The sequence below is a fragment of the Sarcophilus harrisii genome, chromosome 1 (assembly GCF_902635505.1).
Source record: "Sarcophilus harrisii chromosome 1, mSarHar1.11, whole genome shotgun sequence".
Classification (NCBI taxonomy): domain Eukaryota; kingdom Metazoa; phylum Chordata; class Mammalia; order Dasyuromorphia; family Dasyuridae; genus Sarcophilus; species Sarcophilus harrisii.
Window position 1 is genome coordinate 526,433,556 of NC_045426.1, and position 17,430 is coordinate 526,450,985.

Here is a 17,430-nt window from a genome sequence, read left to right on the forward strand (position 1 = left end):
CATGGAAAATAATCTAGGTCTTTGAACTGCATGTTTAATATAAAAGTTCAAGATGAGAATGTTTGTCAAATTCAGGAGCACTTCCATTACAGTGAAGTTCTCCACAATTCCAGCCTTTCAAAGTTTTTCAGGTTTTCTTATTATTTTAAAATAATTCTCTTAAATTTGATGGACATTTCCCCACCTAAAAAGTAATTTTTTTTTTCAGAATGAAGGCAATAGTTTCAGTGTTCTCCAAGTTGCAACAGATTCAGTTTATTTGATTTCTTAATTAGTACTTGAGATTTTATATTTTTCACTTTTAAGTATCTAAGAAATATTAAAGAGTCTAGAACATGAGTTTTTAACCTGGAGTATGAGAATTTTTTTTAATGCTAATAACATATTTCAGTAGAGTTTGTTTCCTTATTAGTTCTATGTATTTAAAAACATTAGCTAAGAAGTAGTTTTCCCAACCTGCCAGAGGATACTCTCTTATTTTATTCCTCCTATTCAAACTCCCCCATTAGAAGGCTAAGAACCTGATCTAAGCAGAAAGTAGGCCCCCTTCCCAATTGGAAGCTTCTTTTTGTAGCTTCCTTAGTTGAACATGCACAAGACATGTATAGTACAGAAAGACATGGGTTGGGAATGCTACTTTTCATGAGATCCTAGAATCAGTAGAGTATATGGAAGATTAAATACAGGCAAGTAAATGAACTTCTCCTTAGTTGTGTACAAATAAGTTTAAAAAAAGATGGGCTCCAGAAAGAGCTGTGTATATTTTGGCTTGACTTTTTGTTTTGTCTTTATTTTTTTACTTAGATCAAATTGTGCAGAAAATATCCGCAAGCACATTTTGCATACTGGTAAACATGAAGGAGTCAAAATGTACAACTGCCCCAAATGTGACTATGGAACAAATATTCCCGTGGAATTCCGTAACCACTTGAAAGAACAGCACCCTGATATTGAAAACCCTGACCTGGCTTACTTACATGCTGGTAAGACACCAAAGCTATATCTAAAGGGCTTTTTTCTGATTAAATGCAGCAATTTAAATGATTACAATTGGAATGATACCCTTTTTTGAATGCCTGTTGTTTGTTCTGATAGGGGTAGATTATTAATTGATCCATGATACTATGTGCTTGAAGACTTCAGAAGGAACCAGGAAATACTTTATATCAGTTTTATTATATTCTACTATGAAACCAAGTCTTCCTAAATCACATTTGTTGGGGGTGGGGGAGAAATACCATAGAATAATCCTTTTATAATACTAAGATTAAACAGTAGTGTGAATACAAAACAGAAGTGAATTAAATCCATCACACTTGTATTAAATCAATTTTCTAATTTATTTTAAAGTTGTTTTGACTTGAAATCCTATCTGCCACTGTAAAGGCTCTTGAACAACAAGGATAAGCAAAAAACATGAAATATCCTATTTCTGACCTCCACAGTTCTTATTTTAAAAATAGATTATTGTTGATAGATTTTATTTATACCCAGATCACCCAGATTTTGTCCTGAATCCCTCCTTTTCCACATCCCATCTTGAACCAGAAAACCATCTCCTATTCAAATAATTTTTTTTAAAGGAAGGAAAAACTAAAAATTCAGCAAATAACAGATCAGAAAAATCTGGTATTATATGGAGTGTTTCAAATCTGTGAATTAATCACCTCTGTAAAGGCAAGGGGCAATTTTCTGAACTTCATTTCTAAACTGTTCTATTTTGCTCTTCATTCCATTTACATTATTTTAGTCGTTATATCTTGCACTATTTTTACTCCATTTTGCATTTGTTTATGTAAGTCTTTTCATGTGTCTCATATTCTTCATATTTGTCTTTCTTATAGCACTCATTCTTTATTATATTCATGTATCAAATTTATTTTGCAATTCTTATCTGACAGAACCAAAAGTTAGACTGTAGGAGGTATCACAGCTACCTTTGATATCTTCCTACATAAGTATTTGTTGTGGTTTAACCATTTCAATAATTCTAGCCCAGTTAACCTAGAAAACAGATCAATCAATCAACATAACTAATATCATCTTTTGCTTGGATTTTTGTTTTAATTCAGAAAATATTTTCTGAATGGCTATTCTGTGCCTATCTTAGAATGTTTTATCAAGCTATTTAAAATGTGTGTCATGTTCCCTAATAGACTATTACGTTTAAGGGAATTGGAGTCATGGAATGTATAACCAAAAAAAAATTGGAAAAACTCTGTTGTACATACTTTTTTGCAAGTATCCTATTTTGAATGGAGATAGATTTTAAAGGATAAAGTGAGCTAAAATAACACTAATGCATAACGTAACATGTGCTATTAGTGTATTTTTTCACAATTTTTCTTCTTTTGTATCCTTTTAACATTTTTATATGCCTGTACAATTTGGTTATTTCAGCAACAGTTTCTATTTCCTGCATTGGCAAACGTTATTATTGAAAGCTTTTTGAACTAGATAGTTTATAAGATTTTTTGGATAAACATAGATAAAGCTATGTTGAAATACCTGCTGACCATCAATACCTCTGGGTTTTTCATTAATTTGGATGGATGGCATTATGGGTTCCTGCTATGCTATCTCGAAGTGTAGGTACTCCAAGAGGTGTCAGAGCCAAACCAGCTGAATTGAGGAGGTTATATGTCAGGAAGGTACCAATTTCACAGTATTGTGACTCATCATACATTTCTAGGAATAATATTAAGATTGACTGTTTCTTCCATCAGTGGTCAAGTTGAAAATTTTAAATGGATTTCCTTCTCTAAAGGTAAAAATGGCCTAACTAAAATGCTTATTTAAGAAAAAAAATTTAAAAAGAAGAAAAAATAAAAGAATATACAAAGAAAAAAGAAAGCTAATTCTAGGTTCCAAGAATGTGTGTGTGCTGTTACTAAGCATACTAAGGGTACCTGCTTTTTGCTTACAGATTCATTGTATTGGCAAAACAGAATTCATTACTTGGCTAAGTGCTTTGGGATATCTTTGGGATGAAAGGTGTTGTATAAAAACAGATTTTATCCCGGTTTCTTTGTAGCTTTTCTAAGTATTTCTGTAACATTTTGTTTAAAACACTCTTTCCAGATGTGTCACAGCAATATTCCTCAGTGTATTCACAAAAGAAATCTCTAAGCAGCCTACTCCAGAGTGCAAGATGGAGCTTTTGTTTCCCATTTCTCTCAGTAGTACAAGAATACCCCTTTAAAAAAACAAAAACAAACAAAAAAAACTTTGATAAACTTTGCTCAGTTAAGTACAACTTTAAAAGAGGTGTTTTAAAATAACTTCATGTCAAGGTTTTGTAATTTTTATTCCATATTCCCCTCATTGATACTTGAGCAAGTATAAAGATAATCTTCTTAATTTGCATACACCAACATAATTTAATCACTTCTTGTTATTTTATTTATGTGTGTATGTACATATACATATATATGTGTATATATATATATATCTATACATACACACACATATATTTTAGTGGTGTCAACCCTCCTGGTTTATGAATTTCATGATAGGTAGTATTGTAAAATTTCATGTGGTGATATAAAATCTTAGAAGTGTTTTATGCCTAACCCTGAAGGATTCTCTTAGCCACATTCTCTCCTATCTACAATATTAATGTGCTGGGAATTTTGTGAGCTGAAATCCAGTGAATCATGTTATACAGTTATTTGATAAAAGGTTCTGATTCTTACCAGGAAGATGGAGTTTATAGCTATCCTAGGACAGGAAAAAAAAATCTCCTCTGTCCTGACTTGGCTAGACATGCATTTCAAACATCTGAATGAAAAGGAGAAAGAAAAAATAATTGATTTTTTTTGTATTTTGGTGATTATAAATGATATATGCATGAGAAATATTTTTTAAAGCAACATTCTCCTTTTTTTGTTTTGTTAGGAGTTTTTAATTTTTTCTTCTTAAAAGAGAGAAATAGTTATTGGTGAAATCTTTTCATTCATTTGAACTATTGATATACTTTAATGTCTCCATTTTTGACAAATAAGAAAATTTATTATTTTAATACTATTTCACATTTCTCTCTTTTTTTTCCTAAAAACCTTTGAAGTATGTTGTAAGCTCTGATTTTTTTTGTGCTGCACTATCAGAAGATAAGAGAATGGAGTAGATAACTTTGAATTCCCTTAATCTCTAGTCTACAGAAAGCCTCATGAAATCCTCATAGAATTTATATTAATAGATTAAATATTTTCATTAGGACTTTGTAATTGTACTTTCACTGCAATGAAATACATTTTACTGCAGACTTTATCTTAACTTGATTATCTCTTTTTTGAAAACATTGTGTTTATAGATTACCTTATTTCCTTAAATCAGCTTTGTTTATTTGTTTCTTAGTAATTATGTCACTTTTGAATTTTATTTTTTTTTAACATGGAAAAGGCAAACTGACCTCCAATTAGGATTAATATACAGACAAATATTCCCATTTATAAAACGTATAGTATGATGTATTAGCTAGATGAAAAAAGATGATCCTGTTATCTATCATAAAACAAAAAGAAAGGAAGGGCCAAGGAAGAAGTCAAATTATGGCATGTGGGGATTATGCTGGTAACTGCTGCTAAACACTCTGTTTTTGGTAGGGCATTCTGATGACACCAGCAAAGTTTTCCCTTTATATCAATTGATAAAGTCTAGCTGTTAATCGATTTATTATTATAATATTTGTTCATAAATAATCATTCTGTTGCAGACTTGATAATCATTTTTGGTGAATTCTGAAAATATCTATCCAGATATTCTCAGCTTGATCTTGCAAGATAATGCTGGAAATATTCTTGGTTCCTTCAGGTTTTGACTATATATCATCATTAGTATTTTCAATTTTCCAATATGTATTTCAAGAAATTAAGTCTCATGTTATGTTTTTGTAGTGAATAAAATGCTGAGTTTGCAGTCAGAAAGAACTGAATTCAAATTCAGATTCTTACAATTACTAGTTATACAGATATAGCTAGTTACTACTACTTTTTTCTTTTTAGTATTTATATGATTTTTTTCCTTAAAATGAGAAGCAGCAAATGCTTCTCCAAAAAAGTGATTTTGTCTTAAAACAGCATCTGTACTAGGAAAGGAAAGAATGAACCCACATTTAAATGTTATATGTCTAAATGAAATTTACTGGAAGATACTTTTTTTTTACATTCAAATGAGAATGTAGTAGGAACAGAGACTGTGGGGTAGTACAAAACTTCAAATGTGCAAACTATAGATTGGAATGAGATGTATAACAATTGGAAAGTTATCTTTCCAACTTTACCTTTTTGTTCATGTTAAGTCACCGTTTCAGAAACTTTTTTTTATTCTCCACTGGTTCTCTGGCAATGAATGGTTGGGAAAGCATGGAGATTTTTTTTTTTTTTAAATCTTCACTTTCAGATCTACTCCTTGGGATCTTTAAGCATTGTAACTGAAGAGGCATAGCAAGGAGAGACTCTAACTCACTTAGTGGCAGGCTCTTGGTTGGCCCTGTTCTCAGTGAGCTGGGGGCCTGCTCTCATAGTTTTAGCTGTATTCCAAAAACCTTCAAAGCCAAAAGGGCACATTCCTCTACCCAAGTGCCTCTTAAGTGACCCAGTGTCAATACAAAGGAAAAAAGGGGCCACGAAGCTTGGGTTATGATTTAATTATCTGATTTTTACACTTAATTCTCTTGAGAGATACTCCAGACTTTCTAAAGCATGAGATAGGTACAGTAAAGAGATATTTGCTCACAGATTTTTGTTCAGTATGGCCAGCTAGAAAGTTACTAGGAATTCAAATATCTTCTGACACATATGATAGGTTCTTTATCTCTGAAATATAGATAGTACCAGTACTGCCCAGAGTAAGTTGTTATAAGACTTACATGAGGTACTGTTTGTAAAGCAGTCTTTATTATTCCTATATGATAATTGCTCCTAACAATTTTGATTGTTTTATTATTAAATTATTATATGTATAGGACAATATATAACTATATATTCCAAATCTTAATGAATTAGGATCTTATTAGTTTACTTATAGTGACAGCAGAATTCTTTATTTTTTATACAATACTCATCATTTTTGCCCTTTTCCCCCTCATTCTTGTCATTATGATAGGAATGGGAATGCTTTACCCCTATCAGCCCTCCCCCCCAAATCCTTTTCTTTCTTTTAATAACTAATCCAATACCATTTAAACTATACTTAGCTGGTTTCCTAATTCTACCCAAGTGCATCACTTTACACTTAGACACATTAAATTTCATATTCTACCTCTGAGCCCATTTATCTAATCTATTACAGTTACCCTGTAAAACAGCTACATCCTTTTGTGTCTTAACCACACCCCCTCATTTAATGCCATATGCAAATTTGCTAATCTTACAGATTGTCTTAATCATTAATAAAAAAATATTAGTGTCCCAATATAGATCCTTGTGGGACTCAGTTTATAACCCAATTTCCTTGAGATTCCTAAGCTCTCTGTTTTTTTTTTTTTAAGCCTCTTACTTTCGTACTATTCTTTTAGTTTGGTGCCTGACCTGTGTCACAAAAGTTAGTACAATAATTCATTCTTTGAAACTCTGTCCAAAAATCTCAGAAAATCCTGACAGTGTCTTATTGGCTCTCTTTTATATAAACCAATTATTATCTCACCCAAAAACGAATGAAATTTGTCTGACATGATTGCCTTTGGTTAATCCATTCTGACTCATACCTATTAAATTGTACTTTTCCAAATGTATCATTAAGCTCATCCATAAGTATCATCTCAAATTTATTTCCTAATATAGTTGTTAGACTTACAGGTCTATAATTTGCAGCCTCTTCGCTCTTTCTTTTTAACATTCAGACTGGATTCGTTGTTTTCTAGTCTCCTAGTATTTCACTTGTAACAAAAGACTTCCTAAAATAATTAACAGTTCAACAATTTGATTCTTTAACCTCATACATCACACATTGGTTAAACTTTTTTTTTTTTTGCTGCTTTTCATATCTAATTTTATTTCACAACTCCTACCTAAATATTCTATTCTTTTGCCATAAAACTGCTTTCATGGTCCATTCAGGGTCCAATGTCATATTGTAACAAGGTTCTTTTGATATTTTCTAGGACTATTCTTCATGTCCTTGGATGAAGAATTTACTAGTAAAATGTCATAAAACTGTTTCTTTATCATTTACTACTATTGGTAATCCCAGTACCCCCAAGACTAACTGCTACCTATGGATATTGCTGTTGTTTATAATTAACCAAGATCCATCCTCCTCCTCCTCTCTCCTTCCTCCTTCCTCCTTCCTCCTCCTCCTCCTTCATCCTCTTTCTTCCTCCTCCTCCTCTTCCTCCTCCTTCTCTCCTCCCTCCTCCCTTCTTCCTCTCTCCTTCCCTCTTCTCTCCCTCCTCCTCCTAATTTACATTCAGATGGACTTGGTCAAGATTTTTTTCCTGTTAAAAACAAATCCTTAGTGAGTGATATGTAAATTGTTTAAATTGCATTCATTTATTAACTGGCATTCTTTCTACTTTACATTTCTGTATTTCTAGTATTTATTTTTATACTTTGAAATTATGTCTATTTAATTTTGAGATATAATTGAAGCATGTTGTGGATTCTATTTTGCCACTTTATCTAGTTTGATAGCCTGTGAAAGTTAGCTTATCTCCTAATTCAATAACTGAGGTTATTGCTTTTCTAGTATTTTTTTTTTTTATTTTTTTCTTTTAAATCTTACTTGCCTTTTGATGTATTTAATAAACAAGAAAACCCAAAGAACACTTTAGGACAGTTATCTCTGATTATTTTGCATTTTTAGTCACAAAGACGAACAAGAGACTTTTTGGAATTATTGTAATTATTTATTGCCATTGTGATTTCAAGAGATGTTTGAAGAGGACTTTTAGGAAGAAGTTGAAAGGTTTTTGCATTGTACATTTCTGGAAATCTTTTGTCCTACCTATTTCTTTAGTCATGAGAAGTTGCATGATAGAGGTATAGAATCACAGAATTTTAGAGTTGGAAGAGATTTTAGAAGTTATTTTATTCAACCCATACCTTGAAAAGGATCCCTTTTACAACATAACACACCTATCATGTAAACTCTTATCTAGTTTTTCCTTGAAAACTCATGGAAAATAAAGTATTAAACGAGAAGTCTGAAAGTTTTGAGTTGTCAGGATGCTATCATTAATTACTTTTGTGAATTTTAGTGGATCATTTAACTTCTTAGTGCCTCACTTTCTTTATTGTCAAATAAGGGTAATATTTACCTGCTCCTAAGAGAGTCCATTTAGAATTGTATAATTAAGTATTTGGTGAAGAATAGGAAGATATTATTATTATTGATTTAAATGAATTAAGAACAATATTCCTATTTTGCTGTTTATATAGTTTTGAGGGTTTTTTTGGGGTGGAGTTACTACTTTTAATAGGAGGAAAAACAAAATGGAATTAGGGGGGGAAAAAAACCCAAATCCTGTATTTTTAAATTTATATGACTCAGTTTTCTTTGTTACTTAATATCTATATTTAAAAGCTGAACATATATCTATCTCTATACACACACACACACACACACAAATATGGCTTGAAGTGTCTGTCTCTTTGTCATAGTTGACTGTTCTATCATTAAGATTATTAGACTTAAATTCTTATTATACTTTCAACTTTTATTTCCAGTCTGTCTAAAAGATACAGTACTTGCCTGAAATAATTTCTTTTCTAGTATGCAGTTTAATGCTCTGTAAAATCCTTAATGACATTCAGTACATTTAAAAGAAAATTGAAAGAACACCATTGAAATGCAAGTTTTGTTGGCAACATTTCTCTGATTGGCTAAAGAGATCTGAAATTCATGGGAAAGCAGTTCAATCAATCATTTGTTTTGAACTCAGGCCCTCTAACTCAAGCATGTATCTTTTTCTATATGATGGAAGAGAAAAACATGGAATCTTTATGTCATTCTTTTTTTTTTTTTCTTCTTTTTTACAATAATCAATGAGTTAGAACATTTTCCTAAAAGTCACATTCATATATTTCCTAATATATTTTACTATGCTTTTATGAATAGTTTGACTAAAGTACAGTATTTTTCCTTTCTTTCTCATAGAACTTTTCCATCCTTTCTTTACTTCTTCTTGAGGGAACAAGGTTATACAGGCAGACTACTTTATGATTACTTCATTATCGTCAGACAAAATTGAGATCTTATCTTTACTAACAGTTGCAATATTCATGAACTGATTCCCGAAAATTCAAATAGTTAAAAATAAACAAAACTGTGATCTTATCCTACTTGACAGCCACATTTATCAAAATATTAAGGAAAAAATTGATTGTTAGAAGTTAGAATGGCTACAGTATGATTTTATCAATTAATGATAAGGATTTTGCATTTATATAGTGTGTTTCATTTTATTCAATTCAGCCCACTTTACATACTTTAGAAATTTACATACACACACACACATACACACACACACACACACACACACACACACACACACGACTTCCCAAGGCTATACAGTTTTACACAATTCAAATGAAACTATATTTGAGGAGAAAACAAAATAGTTGTTGTCAAGTACTTAATACTCTAAATAAGCTAAGCTTTAATTCAAAATTCTGCATATATACTGTTGCACTATTTGCTCCAGTATGATTTTTGTTCAATTCAATTTTTATTGTAAGAATTCTTATGACAATTTTGATAATTAAACTTTAGTTTAAAAACTCATTGGTGTTCTCTGCCTTATCTTTTTTTCTCTTTTTAACACTTCCGGATCTAGTTTTGAGTCAGAAGGAAGTTTATTTTGTAATCGTCTTTCAGCCCCTTCTCCAAGTAATCCGTTATAATTTGTACCTTATAATTTATAATATCTGCCTTGCATGTGAATCTTGATTTAACTGACTTTTCAAAATGAACTAAAGGTAATAAGGAATTGTACAAATTCAAAATATAGTTCATAATAGAAAGTTTATTCCATAATTTATCATAACTTTTAGATAATATTTGAAACACTTTGGTGTTTTTTTCTCTCCGATTATATTCTGATTATACTCTTATTATATATTCCCCCACTTTATTCAATATACATAAACTGAGGATAATTCCTAAACATTTATTAAATTATTTTCTAGCTAGAACAAAAGACATGTTCTTTTTTTCTCCATTATTTTTCCTTTTTTTTTTTTTTTTTTGTTTGTTTGTTTGTTTGTTTGTTTATCCATTCTGGACAAGAGGAAGTAAAATTTTAAACATTTTTGCTTATAAACTTGTAGCTTTAAACAATTAATAATCCCCCCAATTAATAGTCTAAGAATTTAGACCAGGAAGAGACCTTAAGGTAATCTAGTCAGACCTCCCTTGTTGTATAGATGAGAAAACTATGACCCAAAGAGATTAAATGTTATTGGAAGTCTTTTTACTCTAAAGTGAAAGAACCAGGATTCAAACTGAAAATCTCCAGCTCAGAACACATTGTTCTTCCTAATTTATCACATTTTAACAAATATCTGTGATAAAGATACACTTTTAATGACTATAGAAAGTTATTGATTTTTAGTGAGGTAAAATATGAAAAAATAAAATTATTGATCTTTCAAATGTTTACAATTTTCTATAGTTGCCATTTTTTTTTTCCTAAGTAAGGGGATGGTGTAGCCCTTAAATGCATTATTTTAAAAAAGTAAAAAATCCATCAAGGTAAAGTAGTCACTTAAATCAGCTAACAGCTCTTTCTTACTATAACCAAGTATAGCTTAGGCACCAGCTAGATAAAATGATATTTTTGATGGCTGGTCTAATTCTTTTTTTAAAAAAGCTTTGCTTCAAACAGGTTCGTTCTTGTCACAGCTATTAGTGCCAGTCTTTCAATAGCATGTCAGGTTGATTGACAGATAGTCATTCTTTCCTTTTGTCAAGAATCATAATTTTAGTGCGCCTGAAATAAAAACCTAGCATAAGTGATTTTCTGTTTGTAAAGGAAAAGGCACAAACCTTTTGCAAGCCGTGTAGATTAATTTAATTATGTTGCATTTTATAGAAAATTAAATAATAGTTTATTGGAATGGAGTTCTATTTTTGGATAGTATCTTAATGGACTTACACAGCTGTCACCTGGTTTTGCAAATTAAAATTAGACTTTATCATGATTCTTTTTAGGACGTTTGGTCATATCGAAAAAAGTGAAATTTAAATGAAATCAGTATTTTTGAAAATGAGGCATCAGCATCAGTTTCTCAGTGGTCCCTGAGTTTGGGAATAAAATTTTTGTCAATCATTTTCAGTGAGCAATGTTCAATTGGATTTCCTTTGTAATTCCTTTTATGTTCTTTTTAATTGGCCAGTAGGTGCTGCTGTTGAGTGACATGAGAGTAACAGTTCAAGTTAGAGCCTGATATCAAAGCAGGGTGACTGATTTGCCAAAAGTACAGATGTTTTGGCATAAAACATTCATTCAAAAACATAGTTTAGAAAACTAATTTTTTAGACAACTGATTTTTCTCACTGTTTTAGTTATGTCTGTGAGTGTCACTCTGTAGATTAAAAAATTTGAGCTAGAGATTTTCCTGGCAGATATAATTGATTCTAACCATAGCTACCTTTTTTTGAAGTAAGATTATAATGATAATTATGTTCAACTTTATTTCACCAAGGGTTTTTAAAGCTTTCACTGGCACTGAATTATTAACTTTTACCAAATTGTCCTCTTCATTTATCATGGCTATTAAAGATATATTGGATAAAAATTGTATTAGGCATTTTTATAATCCCATATTGATATTTAACATCCTTGTGTATCCTGAGGCTTAGAAATGCCAAGTTACTTATCAGTGGTTGAAAAGAAAGGAAGGAAGAAAGCAAGCCAGAAAGAACTAGCCAATCCTTGGTAGAACTAGGCTCTGTTACATTGTACTTCCTTCTTCCACAAAGGAAGCCAGAAAAGTTCATTAACGACCACAGGTTAACCTCTATGCAAATTTATTATTATTTGTTCAAACATATTTAAACTTCCTTCTTTTTCAGTCAATCTCTTGGATATATAATTCATAGTTCTACCTATCAAGCTTTCCCCAATTTAAAAAAAAATCAAACATTCAGCAAAACCAAGAAACATAGCAGAAATATCTGAAAACATATTATATTCTATACTAATAGAACTTCCCTCCTCTAATTAGACAAGAATATATTCTCATCTTTTTCAAAAGGGTCAAGCTTAGGTATTAGAATTATACAAAAAAATAAAAGAAAAGAATTATACAGCATCCAGTTTCATTTTATCATTCTTTCTAATAAGGAATCATATGTAGAATTATTGTATATATTGTTTTTTTTCTGGTTCTGTTTATTATCCTTTGCATTATGTCACATGTCTCCTCATGTGTCTCTGAATTCCTCATATTTATTGTTTTTTATGGCACAGTACTAGTTTATCACATCCATATGCCACATTTCATTAAGCTAATCCCTAATCAGTAAGTACTCACTTGATTTTCAGTTCTTTTTATACCACAGAAAAGTATAGTACACAGCCTTTTACACAAGAGATTATCCATATAACCCTCTCTCACTTTATAGCTGAGGAAATTAAGATTCAAATAAGTAATATGACCTAGAAAAAAAAGTATTATAATAATGTATAATATGCCTTGCCATGTATAGGCAGAAGAATGTAGCTTGATCTCAGAATTGGAAAGTGCTTTAGAGTTAAACCAGACCAACCTGGACCTGATCAAAAATCCCTTTTAATATACCTGAAAAATCATCATCTAGCTTCTTTTTAGAGGCCTCAATTAAAGGAAATTTTATTATTCTCTAGTGCAGGATAGCTGACTTCAGTGTATTTCTAATTGTTAGAACATTTTTCCCAGCTTCTATATATTATTCCTAGTTGAGACCTCTGGGTCCAAATAGAAGTGTAAACTCCATTCCACATAGCAGGCCTCAAATATTCTCCAAGTTATAAAAAGACCAAATAAGAATCCCAATCTTTGGTTTTTTGTTTATTTATTTTGTTTTGTTTAATAATGTAGCTTCAAAAGATATAGCAAATGGGATAACATACAAAGACAGTTTGTTGTGCCTAGTTGTACAAGAGGTAAATGATAAGGAGGGGGTGAGAATAGCAGTAAAAGGACTCTGGGCACAGGAAAAAGAAAAGTGGTCATGATAATTGTGTGTACTACTTTCTTCATTTCATTCTTATGACTGGATTAAAGAACCAGATTTCTGTTTCATTTTTGCAAATGCAATGTAGTAATAATAGCCTGGGCCTTCTGAAAATGAGTCCAATTTCAAAATATGCTCTCAATCATCCTCTGTTCAAAATCTCAGCTTAAAATCCTCTACCAAAGTTTTTCTTTTACCATGCCAACTGATGTAGTCATTTATTCAAAGTAAAGGGCATTTAATTAAATAAACAAGCTAAATTACTTGTCAGCTTTTTTCATATGTACAAGAGCAAACTCTTCCACACATTTCCATACCACCAGTAGGAAAGATAATATATGCAGCTGTGTATCTGTGAAGCCATATATATATACCCAGAAAATCTGTGAGCATAGGATAGCTCTGATTTCTACTGTATCAACCCTGTTGGAGATCCTCTCTTTCTTGCTAATTTGCTATTCTCCAACCTGCCGATGTCCTTTTCTGAACTATTTCTTTTGTTGCTCTGCCATTTGCTGATTGACTGTTATGCTGAGTTCTGCTTATCTTCTATGTACTTCTATCAGTTTTTCACTGAGGTGCCACCTGTTTATTTTCTACTTTATTGCTCTTGGCATCTATCTGTAGATTTTTTTTTTACTTACAATGTGTGCATATATGCAAGGGAGGGAGCCTTACCTCTTTTATCTTATGTGCTTAAGGTGTGTTTTAGCTCTCTTGTGTGTCATACCCATAGCCATTCACAATCAGCCAGTAAAAGCTCAAGGCTTAAGTTAAGTCTGTCTTTGGAAGTTTGCTTCTGTCCCAGTTGCTCCTCCCTACATTGAGTGTAATATTAAATTTGGGATAAACATATTGTCAAGTTATTAGCCTATGTTAAAAATTATTTCTTATGTTTTATTTGAGATTACTGTGTTTATTAATGTAATAGGCTAATAGTTTGACATCTTCATGGTGAAGACAGTCACACATTAATCCTGTCATTAATAATAAAGTACACAAATTTAGATATCAAATATCCTATTCAATGTAAAAGAAACATTAATTTTAAAAATTATTTTTAACCAAACATAAAGTATTTTCCATATGTTATTAAAGTAGTATTATTCTTAATTGCTGAAAGAAGAATGTTATAGGAAAAAAATAAACACACTAAGAATAATGAAACCTTTTTTCAAATCAAAATAATAGTCAAATAGTGCTTAATCAAATAGTGACTAAGGACCCAGCAAAAAATTCATATTGTAATATAATATACATCAGTGTATAAATAATATAAAATAGCCTCCTACGAATACTTGACATAGACTCAGACTACTGAGCATGGGCATTAATGGGACTCGGGATCAATATGCATAATTTTTGTATGGTCATTGATATTTAGTTAAGAACATTATTTATATTCATAGTGAAAAAAATGCATTTAGAATTGTGAATCCTTCACCTTCTTGGAATAACCTGAATCTTACTTTGTCCTGAAGTACATAGTCTAAATTTAAATATTAGTTATCATCATTTTAAAAAGAAAGAAATTATATAGCCAAACATTATATTAATTTGCTCTGTTATTTGTATCATAACATCACATATAAACTATAGTCTCCTAAAATTAAAAACAAATTAAAGCTCACATAGAAGTTGCACAGAGTACACTGTGTTTAGACACCTGAACAATGTTGGTGCTGTATAATACAGTGTTTGCTTAGATAACTTCAGTGTCAAATTGAGTATCTTCTAAGGAAATCATAAACTCTTCTTCTTCCTTGTAGCTATACCTTTTTATTTTTCCCTGTGTTGTGTTGTTTCCAGCCTGCTCACCATTCTATCTCCCTTCTTCTACACGTGCTTGAATTTCTTGGTCTTTTTTAAATATATAGGTCTTCTTTGTTCACATTTCTTTTTACCAAATCTCTGACCAGCCATTGTTCTCTGGGTTTTGACCATGGATATTGATTCATAGCTAGGTGACTCAGTGGATAGAGCAGTAGGCTTTCACTGAGTCATGAAGATCTGAATTCAAATTCAGCCTTAGACTTATTAGCTGTATGGCCCTGGGCAAGTCACTTAGCCTGTGCCTTATTCCTTTGGAGAAAAAAATAACACACCACTCCTGTATCTTTTTTAAGTAAACTCCATCTACAAGATTGGCATGCTGTGGTCCATGGAGTCCCAAAGAGCTGGACATAGTTAAATAACTGGATACTACATTGTTTGATTAGTTTTTCCATTACCTATTTTGGTGAACTCTATTTTCCACAATTCTCATTTTCTTTTGTCCTTGCTTTGTATGTTTTTCTAATAGACTAGGGGTTCTAGCTTCTCTTCATCTATCAGTGAGAAAACATTCAATCTGGATCCTCTTTTCCCTCCCATCCCAGTTTTCCCTTTCTCCCATCAAATCGCTTATGAGAGCGCTCATCAACTTTATAATTTCACCTTTTATTAGCTTCAGCCCAGAGTTGCTGTCCTATAATCAGGGTTCATCTGAACCACCTAATCCTAGATGGAGACTGCTAATGTTTCACATTATAGAGGGCTAATGTTTTACCTTTACAAGTTAAAACTTTTTCTTTCTATTCTATTTACAACAAACAGCATTCAAAATTTATACATAACATTTTAACAATCATATTTGTTTTCACTAAGAATAATACTCGCACTTTCTCTCTATTTCGCTTGATGGTTGGGAAGTGAATCTACTCCCATTTTCAACTCCTGATACTTTCTCCCTTAGTTTCTTTGTGTCTACTTTGTTAGGTATCTTTTATATGCCTAATTTGTTCATTAGAGCATGAGTTCCTTGAGGATAGGAACTCTTACTTTTTTGTTTCTCTAAAACTTAGTATAGGATCTGGTTTTCATTTAACAAATGTTTATTGATTGTATCCACCACAAGCAAACACAATTGGTATAACTTAGGAAAATTATAAATCATAATATAAAGTTGCAAATTAAGATAATTATAAATTATTATCTTACTGGAGTTGTTATAATAAATATCTGTTTGCTTTCAGAAGTAGATAGAACTTTAAGCTAGGAGTCTGGAAAACCTGAGGTCAAATCTGGCCTCTGATATGATAATATTACACTACTCTCTGTTCTGCTACACTATACTATATATCTTTGTGACACTGGGCAGAACAATTCACCTCTATTTACCTCAATTTATTCATCTCTAAAATGGGCATAATAGCACCTACCTTTCAGGTTTGTTTTAAGGATCAAATCACATAATGATTATAAAGCATTTATTATGCCTGACACATTCAGTGCTATATAAATGTTAGCTATATTTGTTGATTGGTTTTAAAGGACTTTGCTTTTATGTAAATTTTCATTTAAATGGAGAAGATACTTCAAAATATTTTCCAGTACTGTTCACTAAGAAAACACATGAAATACGTGAATAAGAGAAAGAATATTAACCCACAAGTAATAATTGTCTTGGGAACTATGAAAATAAAACCTACCATTTGACCTGATCACCTGTCTTTAGTGTCTTTACTGCTAGAAGTTGCTATTTAAATATTTAAAAATATTTTCCAACCTTTAAAAAAATTTTTAATGGATTTTTATATATTTTTCAAAATACATGCAAAGGGAGTTTTCAACACTCACTGTGCGTTCCAAATTTTTTTCCTTCCCTTTTCACCTCACCTCCTTTCTTAGACAGCAAGTAATCCAGTATAGGTTAAACATGGGCAGTTCTTCTAAACATATTTCCACCTTTATCATTCTGTATAAGAAAGATTAGATCAAAAGGGGAAAAGTTCAGGAAGAAGAAAATGAGTAAGCAAACAACAACAAAAAGGGAAGAATGCTATGTTGTGATCTACACAATCCCCACAATCCTCTCTTTAGTTGTAGTTGGTTCTCTCCATCATGTCTATTGGAATTGGCCTGAATCACCTCATTTTTGAAAAGAGCCCGTCCATCAGACTTGATCATCATATCTTGTTACTGCTGTGTGCAATGTTCTATTGGTTCTACTTACTTCACAGCATCAGTTCATGTAAGTCTCTCCAGGCCTCTGAAATCATCCTGCTGATCGTTTCTTGTATGATAATAATATTCCATAATATCCATTTACCCTAATTTATTTAGCCATTCTCCAGCTGATGGGAAGACACTCAATTTCTATTTCCTTACCACTATGAAAAGAGCTATTACAAACATTTTTTGCACATGTGGGTCCTTTTGCTTTTTTTAAGGTCTCTTTGGCATACAGACCCAGTAGAAACACTGCTGGATCAAAGGGTATGCACAGTTTTA

The 17,430-nt window shown here is 31.5% G+C and overlaps 1 protein-coding gene across 2 annotated transcripts in view; it reads left to right on the forward strand.

Moving 5' to 3' along the window:
• ZNF407 (zinc finger protein 407) overlaps positions 1–17,430 on the forward strand; it is a 620,467-nt gene that overhangs the window by 443,545 nt on the left and 159,492 nt on the right. For both annotated transcript variants that reach the window (XM_031946711.1, XM_031946712.1), the window contains exon 8: positions 805–983. In XM_031946711.1, coding sequence (XP_031802571.1) covers positions 805–983 — 179 coding nt within the window. The remainder of the gene's footprint in view (positions 1–804; positions 984–17,430) is intronic.